Here is a 9,452-nt window from a genome sequence, read left to right as displayed (position 1 = left end):
ACTTTTTCACACAGGGCCATGTAGTTTTGGATTTTGTTTTCCCTTAATAATAAAAACCTTCATTTAAAAACTGCATGTGTTCACTTGTGTTATCTTTTACTAATATTTAAATTTGTTTGATTATCTGAAACATTGACAAACGACAAACATGCAAAAAAATAAGAAATCAGGAAGGGGCCAACACTTTTTCACACCACTGTAATATATATATATATCCTACACTTTTTCTTTATTTGTTTTTAACAGCAGAATTAATATTTATCAATTTACGGATGTCAGTCAAGCATTATAATATGATAATCAATATTATTTAATGATAGAACTTTAGTAATTAGAATTAAAACTTGATAACCATGTTTGAATGCATATTAGTAATTTTATCTGAACATTTTAACTGGACTGGCTTTTTTGGTCATTGAGTGTTTCTGGAAAAAAAAAATTGGGAAAAAACTAACAAAACTACTGATAATAATGATATGAATTCTACTAAGAACAATATAAAACGCACTAAGGATTAATGAGCTGCTGGATTCATGAATATTAATCAGGATGTGTGCGTTCGCTCGAACAGATTTGCTGAAATCAAATGAGGGACGATAATAGGTGAGCACCAGCCAATGAGATTGCCGTTTGCGCATTAGTTCCGCCCACTACCGGAGAAAGCGGCAGTTCTTAAAAGCTGAAGAATTCCAAAGGAACACTGTTATTTTGACTGAAATATACAACAAAGTACATCGTTTACATGTAGCGCGTCAATTCTCTCTCTCTCTCTCTCTCTCTCTCTCTCTGCGTGTGAGAGATAAAGCGACGGCGAGTCGTGCGCTTCACACTAGAGTTTACGGTACGTCAAATACAGGTGCGTTGCACATCCATTCAGATGAACTGAAAAATAGCACAGATCGCTTGATGGAGAGAGAAACTCTAAAGCGCTCAGTCAGAGTGTTCGGCAAGTGAAAATATATCTGTGCTAAACTTATACTTAGCCTCTAACTCACACACTGGCGAGTAAAATCTGAGAATTTATTAGCCATTGGCTAATATTAGACATCATTTAGTCGCCCAGAGTGAAGATTTAGTCGCATATGCGAGTGATTTACTCGCAATGTAGAGGGTTGCATCGATGTCCCAATGACTAGTGTATAAAACCCTTTCTGGTGCCCGCACCACACTGAACTGAGTGGAGAAACAGCTATTTTACTTGGCAAAAGAGGTGGCTATGCTGAACTATTAGTAATAAATGTAACTCATTATTGAATATTGGTGGTTTGAATTAAATTGCTGTTGCTCTCATCTTATAAAAGCAAAAAGCTTTGCATCATGTCTACGAACACCCCTTGTCTGTGGTAACAATACATTAATAAATGCATTAGATTATGTTTTGGTATCTTAAAATGAGGAGAGCGGCAGATAATCCATTGTGTAAAAGAAGTGCACTTCTTTTTATTGAATGATGAATTGAATTCAATTTTACTGACTGTGCACTTGTAGTGTACTTCAAATCTTAAAAGTATATTTAAAACTATACATGCAATAACATAATATTAATATAAGGTCACTTAAGATTACACTTTCATGTTTCTCAATAATAATAATGTGTTTTAATAATCTTTTCTCGAGTTGTAAATAAGTAGACTTATTTTGATGCATTGACTAAAAGATTAAAGCACATGTAAAATACTTGATTATAATTTGAACTGTAGTGTGTTATTTGATATTACATTTTAAAGTTAATATATTTTAAATGTACTACATTGTACCTTCATCATTACAAATGTGCATTTACAAATATATATTAAATATATATGACATACAAGTTTTCCTAGAAATTACGTTAAAGTATATTTTAGTTTACCGTAAATGCTTATTCAACTGTATACTTTAACCATATTTCAAAGCTAACAGAATTATGAAATTGCATATAAAATGTACTTAAGTCCTACTTAAGTTGATCAAAAAGCACTCAAGTTTACTCAAGTCTTAAATCGCATTTAATATACATTTACTCTAGAATACATTTTCATTTACATAGTTAAGTGTATGAAAACGTGTTCTTTTAAAGTAAATTCTTTTAAAGTATTATTTCCATAATACACATTCATTCAGGTGTACTTCCTTTTCACAAGAGAAAATAAACATGCAAAAGTTGCATGTTCTTAAACATTTCTTAAAGACTTTTATCATTATTATCAGTTTGATGTAAATAAAGCTTGTTTTAGAATCAGGTAGCATTTATCTGAGATTCAGAGTCTGATTCTGTTGAACGTGAACCATCTGTTTGACTTCCTCAGCCAGAACGTCTCGCATCTCTTGGCTGGGCTGAGGCTGAAAGCATGAAGAGTTAGAGCTTCAGAGAGAGCTGTGACACATAAACAGGCTCAGCTGGAATGTAGCTGTGTGTCCCCAAAATCAACAAGTGCTCACTAAGCTAGTTTGGGCCTAATTGACACGTCTGTCCTTATGGCATGTGTCTGTCTGTGTGTGTCCTGCTGGAGAGTCTAGCTGTGCCTTCAGATCAAGATCCGTTATTTTGTCTCAGTCTAAATGAGAAAGTGTCTTCAAGGCTGTGATAAACTGCTTGGTTTGGTTCAATTAATACAATAATTGTATGCTGATATATTTTGTTAGGACACATTACACCGTTGATTTATTTATTTATTTATTTATTTTTACAACTATAATTAGGCTGTCAGTCTTTTTTGACCCTGGGAACAACCCCCATACTCTCAACCAACTCAGCGACCCAACTAACATAAATTGTTAAATATTATATAATATAGATTATATATATGTGACCCTGGACCACAAAACCAGTCTTAAGTCGCTGGGGTATATTTGTAGCAATAGCCAAAAAAAACATTGTATGGGTCAAAATTATAGATTTTTCTTTTATGCCAAAAATCATTAGGATATTAAGTAAAGATCATGTTCCATGAAGATATTTTGTAAATTTACTAAATACCTTAAATATATCAAAACTTAATTTTTGATTAGTAATATGCATTGCTAAGAACTTCATTTGGACAACTTTAAAGGTGATTTTCTCAATATTTAGATTTTTTGGCCCCCTCAGATTCCAGATTTTCAAATAGTTGTATCTCAGCCAAATATTGTTCTATCCTAACAACCCATACATCAATGGAAAGCTTATTTATTCAGCTTATGACAAAAAGATGTCAATATTGTCCATTTTGCATTGAGATTGAACTTTACTAAAGACTCTCTCTCTCACTGAATGGTGCAAATATATAGATATAATGCATATATGCATGTATTAGAGATTATTTGGGACTTTATAGCTTATATTATATATATATATAAATATATATATATAAATGAAAAGTTAATACTTTAAATCTGAAAGGATGCATTAAATTGTAGTAAAGTCATTTATAATGCAAAAAACATTTTGGGGAAAAAAGTATCACAGTTTCTACAAAAAATATTAAGCCATAAAAATGGTTTTGAACATTGATAATAACAATTCTTAAACAGCAAATCAGCATATTTGAATGATTTCTTAAGGATCATGCGACACTGAAGACTGGAGTAATGACTGCTGAAAATTCAACTTTGCCATCACAGGAATAAATAACATTTTAAAACAAAGAGTGAAAAATTGAAGGGGGTCTGAATACTTTCCGTACCCACTGTATATATATTCAAACAAAAAGCAGTTCTTTTAAATTGGTATAATATTTCATAATATTGCTGTTTTTACTGATAGATAGATAGACAGACAGACAGATTGATTGATTGATTCATTGATTCATTGATTGATTGATCCATAGATCCATAGATCAATGTTTTATACATCAATCCACAGACCCCCTCGAGTAACCTACCTATGGACCCCAAATTGACCCTGGATTTTCTTTCTTTCTTATTTTTATATGTTTAGCGGAATAATGAAGGCACACTTGATATGAACCGTGACCCTGGTGCACATCAAAGAGATGTATCTTTGTAATCTCAGAATGCTCTAGACAGTTTCACATGTTTCTTTTAGTGTGGGATCATCTTGAATTCTAGCCATAAACTTGCTTTAGTGTTGCTTCAAAGCCTTAGATTAAAGGAAGAAGATGAGCCAGCCATTGACAACAACACCTCATTGAAAGAGAGATCAGACTCATAACCTGAACTGCTGCAGCAGGCATGAGGTTATTGGGTTAAGAGGCTTTTCAGGAAAGCGGCCAATGTTGACAACTGTTCCTGCCAAGTATTTTTGGAAAAACAACTATCTTATCTCAGGATAGCAGCCCATTCCCTGTTTGGTCAGTTGTGAGGTACACTGCTACAGTCAGACCAAATGTGCAAGTGGCAGGTTTAGATAACAAACGTTTGTTTGTATGACCGGCAACTGTTGGAACGCCATTTATTTAGTTTATTATATCTTAATCTATATGACAACCTTCATTCAGCCCAGTTAATTGTGTGGTCCATTTTGCATTTGCATTGAGATTACTAAAACTTTACTAAAGACTCTCTCTCACTGAATGGTGCAAATATATAGATATAATACATATATGCATGTATTAGAGAGTATTTAGGACTTTATAGCTTATATTATATAGCTTATGGAGCATACAAATAACTGAGTATGCCTTGATGCCTAATGCACACACACACCAAAATGACCATAACACACTCTTTCATTATGGTTAGCAAGGGCTCTTATTGTCAAAGCCACTATGCTTTAGACGCTGAGTGTGTGTGTGAATATGTTTGCAAGTGTTACAGGACTTTTCACCTAATTAACTCGCTTGAACAATGGAAGCCATTCTGGGGTAATTTCAACAGAGGATGAAATGCGTTTTTGAGAAGTTGGGCAAATTACTGTCAGACTAAATCTTTTTAATGTCCCCTATCAGTCTGAGCTTACACAAAAGAACAGCAGAGCTTTATTAAATCCTTCCACTTCAAGCTGACAGTCACTCAGTTTTTGTGTGGCACCCCGTGTGCGTTATTGTGTGGTTGTCATGGAACTACATGATTAAAGTCTCCAGGAGGACTTGGATTTTAAGCCATGTTATTAAGATTTTCGATCCAAACAGTAAGTTAATGAACTGGTTTGCCTTTGCATTTGAACTACATTGAGTAAGCTATAGAGTTGAGATTGAGAACATTTATTCATTTGGCAGATGGTTTCAGCATATAAGCTACTTACAGCTACTTAATTACATTTCTGTTAACTCTAAACGCAGTGCAATGCTAAATTACAGGTAAAACATTAGTAAAACCGTTATACTAATACAGTAAATTGTGCCGTATTTTTACAGATTTATATATATATATATATATATATATATATATATACACATCTCTTCTTTAAAATGTTAAAGGAAGACTGTTTTTGTGATTGCAACTCATGGTTTCATGTGAATATTTCAAATTTGTCATCTTATGCTGTTAATATAGCATTTATTATTTTATTAAATTTTATGCAATTGTATTCAATTTTATTTTATTTCATTTTATTTTATTACACACAAAATAATGTCAGCAAATGATTTACCACCTTTTTTCTTACTTTTAATTTACTTTTAGAATACCTTTTAGAGGGTATTCTGTATTCTTCCTCCTTTCAGTGTTCTTGGTGACATTTGGTTCTTTTTTTTTTATGCCATTTTTAGCCACAGTGGGAGGTCCTTTAACAAGCATAATTTACAATTTTACCTCAGATATCTTTTCATTAATTTGACAATTACCAATAAAGTACATATGTAATGTACTTACGTACATTTAAAGTAATGTAAAGTTTTTGTTTTGAAATAATGTTATAATTTCTTCCAGAGATTCTTATAACACAACATTTAAAAAAAAATCACCTCATTAGCAACCTTTTGTCAGACTCTGTTCCATGTTTTGTCTGTGTCTTGCTCCCCAGGTGTTCCTTTCCCATGTTTAATTTGTCCCAGGTGTTCCCCATGATGGTTCATTGCTCCCAGGTGTGTCTCGTCATCCCCTCTTCCTGTGTGTGTGTATAAGTGTTCCCAGTCCCAAGTTCTCTGTCCGCTGGGAACGTCTTCCTGTGTTTGTCTCCCTTGGTTCCTTGGTTCATGCAAATAAAGTCCTGTCAACATATTCTCCAGCGTCTCCTCGTCCCTCGTGTGTGTGCAACGTGACACCTTTGCACATGATGACCTTATGGTTCAGGACAATCTTGCAGCACGCAACAACAAACAGGTGTTTAGGAAAGCACTGTGGTGGCTTTATTTGCTATTTAGTGTTTTGAGAGTGGAAAAAACCCAAAAGGTCCTTTTACCCTGGGGAGCTTTTAGCCTCACTGTACCCGACTACGTGGCAGTTGCGAGATCAGACAAATGGATGTCTCAAAGATGGAGCGGATCTTATAATTAAGCATTTCTGAAATGCTGAAATATTTCACTGCCTGTAAGCAGTTCCACGTGTGCCGTGGCTGGGCATTTATAGAGACCTCTAAATCTCAGTACAGACAGATGACAGGCCTGAGCTCTTTGGGCAAACAGTCAGAGAGCAAAAGGGCCACTGTTAAATGAAGGCGGAGCCACATGTCAATCAAATACAGTAGGCCGTAGTGTTTTAACTTTTATGCAGGGTCATACTGTCTTTATGTATTAATGCACCAGAAAGGAAAGTAAATACACTAAAGCAATCCTTGAGATTGTAGTGGTCTTAAAGGGATAGTTCACCCATGGTTTACTCACCCTCATGTCATTCCAAAGCAATTTTGGACCCCACTGACTTTCAAAAACAGATGAAACATATCTGAATATCAATTTTTTTTCCACAGACGAAAGAAAGTCATACAGTTTTACAACAACATGAGTGTGAGTAAATAATGACAGAATTATTCATATTTGGGTGTACTGTTTCTTTAAAACTAAACAGAGCTTCTGTCAATTGGTAGAGTAGTAGAGCCTCATGCCAGCTAATTCATATTCATGAGCCAAACAAATAATGTCTTGTAACTTTTCAGATTGTTCCTACGATCCTGTCTTACATACTCAACAGCAGCAAGTTGTTTTGGCAGTCAGAGAAAAAAACAGCACATCTGTGCATCATTTACTACTTGTTTCTCAATCGTATGCCATCATTGCGCATTTGTCCGTTCTGTGGGTTCTGCCCCTGTGGCTCCACATAGTCTTTTTCGCTTTTACTGCTACTGTTCATGAAGCTGGATTTATTAGTGCTGTCAGTGTCAGGTAGGTATTACGAAAGCAGCTTTTTGAAGTACATGTGGCTGCCATCTTGGAGGTTACGACACCATATATGGTCAACCTCCATATTCAACAACACCTGGCTTTTATGAAGCCTCAAATCAGTCCAATTATTGCTTTATGGCGCAAGTACAGTACACACGCTCTAAATGATATTCACATGTAACCCACTGGATGTCATGCGAGGCTGTTATTGAGAAATGAGAGATGTTCTGTCAAACTGTGAGGTGCTGCAGGATGTGGTTTAAAACAAGTTGTTTACGAGAGAAGGTGCAAATCCACTCAGGTCCCATCGCTGGGATGAATTTATGGGAATCTCAAACCCCAGGCTGTCTTCAAAGCCAGTGGCATGGTAAAAGCTAGTGCTAACTGACAACAGATGCGTGCGTGAGAGAGAGAGAGAGAAAATAGTCTTCCCCAAAGGCAGTCTTGATTCATAAAATGCAGATACTAGATAGATTTTTGTGTGTGTTGTGTAACTTGGAACTATAGAGATACGATTTGAAATGGATGTAAAATGGCATAGATCCATCAAGTAAAAGTATGTGTGTGTGTGAAGGTAGGGAGTTCAAATTGTGGACAAATGTTATAGGGCCTGGTAAAGTTTCACTGCAGTGGGTTCCTCATGGGCCACAGTGTAACGGCTGATCACTTCCAGAGCATCAGGGCTCAAGCCGACAGGCAAAGTCTGTTAGGCTCTTCAAGGTAAATTAGCAGCTCTTCGCTTGGTCATATACTAAAGTGCAGAAAGGCTTTAAACTGATGATTTAAGAGGGACATGAAAGGGTTAAACTCTTGTTTTGTTCCCAGTTGCACCACATGTCATTCCACTGGCACTTGAATTAATTCAAATTTGAAAGTGTGGGGTCAGTAAGATTGCTTTTTTACATTTTTCAATAAATAGTTTTATTAAGCAATGAAAAATTAAATTGATCAAAGGTGACAGTAAAGTCTCTTACATAGTTACAAAAGATTTCTATATCAAATAAATGTTGTTCTTTTGATATTTCTATTCATCAAAGAATCCTAAAAACAATGAATTAAGCAGCACATTTTAACATTGATAATAATAAGAAATGTTCTTGATTTCTGAAGGTTCATGTGAAAATTCTGGGGGAAAAAATCAACTTTGTCATCACAGGAATAAATTGCTTTTTTAAAAGTGTTACAATAGGAAAACAGTTATTTTAAATTGTAAGAATATTTTACAGTACTACTGTTTTAGTTTCTGATTAAATAAATGCCTTGGTGAACATAAGAAACTTATTTCAAAACCATTCAAAAACTTACCGCCCCTAAACCTTTGAATGGTAGTGTATATATCATCACTAATATGCCACAAACGTTTTTCAAAAGCATGTTTAATATTTTTTCATATATATATATATATTCTTTTGACCTTCTCACATTCTCTGTCTCTGTCAGATTTTCGGTGAGCCGGAGCCAGTAAGGATGATATCTGAGGGTTCAGACTGCCGCTGTAAGTGTGTGATGCGGCCGTTGAGCATTGAGGCTTGCACCAGGCTCCGTGACGGAAGCTTGCGAGTGGATGATTTTTACACTGTGGAGACGGTCAGCTCAGGCTCCGACTGTAAATGTTCCTGCACGGCTCCTCCCTCCTCACTCAACCCATGTGAGAATGAATGGAGAACGGAAAAACTCAGGAAACAAGCTCCTGAACTACTTAAGGTAAAAATAGACATTTTTCTCAGGTCAGGAACTTGGGGCTTTGAGAGGAAAGCTTTCCTTTAAAAGAATGCTCCAGTGACACCGATGGAATATAAATCGAGGTCCTGAAATTTTTATACAAGCACTAAAATAGGGATTTTGGATAGCGGCACATCAACAGATCTGTAAAATTTATAACTACAACTCGTTGTAGTTATTGTAGTAAACCAAAAAGTATTTCTTTAAATTGTATTTAGACACACATTAGTAACACCATTACAAAAAATTGCTAAATTATTTAAATAAAGTTAACATAAAGCAGCCCATATTTAGTTTGAATTCTTGAGGTTGGCCATCACCATTTTATGAAGTTTGACTTTATTGACAAAACTACTTTATAGAAAAAGTTACTTCCGACAACAGTACAAGTGGATTTGGAACATTCACTTTGACATGTTACTATACACAGCCTCAAGCTGTTGTGGTGTAACACATTTTATAAGAGGTTCAGGCCTTTTTACATATGTGCAACGCATTTAACGAAGGACTGTTTCCTGAACCTACAATGCCGGCTGTTCTGACTCACAA

General features: G+C 35.2%; 1 protein-coding gene across 1 annotated transcript in view; it reads left to right on the top strand.

Moving 5' to 3' along the window:
- LOC107657324 (olfactomedin-like protein 2A) overlaps positions 1-9,452 on the top strand; it is a 23,307-nt gene that overhangs the window by 6,650 nt on the left and 7,205 nt on the right. The window contains exon 2 of the mRNA XM_016445365.1: positions 8,622-8,885. Coding sequence (XP_016300851.1) covers positions 8,622-8,885 — 264 coding nt within the window. The remainder of the gene's footprint in view (positions 1-8,621; positions 8,886-9,452) is intronic.

This window comes from Sinocyclocheilus anshuiensis, unplaced genomic scaffold (genome assembly GCF_001515605.1).
Source record: "Sinocyclocheilus anshuiensis isolate Anshui unplaced genomic scaffold, SAMN03320099.WGS_v1.1 scaffold275, whole genome shotgun sequence".
Lineage (NCBI taxonomy): Eukaryota > Metazoa > Chordata > Actinopteri > Cypriniformes > Cyprinidae > Sinocyclocheilus > Sinocyclocheilus anshuiensis.
The sequence above is the reverse complement of the archived record's forward strand: the minus strand, read 5'-3'. Positions and strand labels throughout refer to the sequence as shown.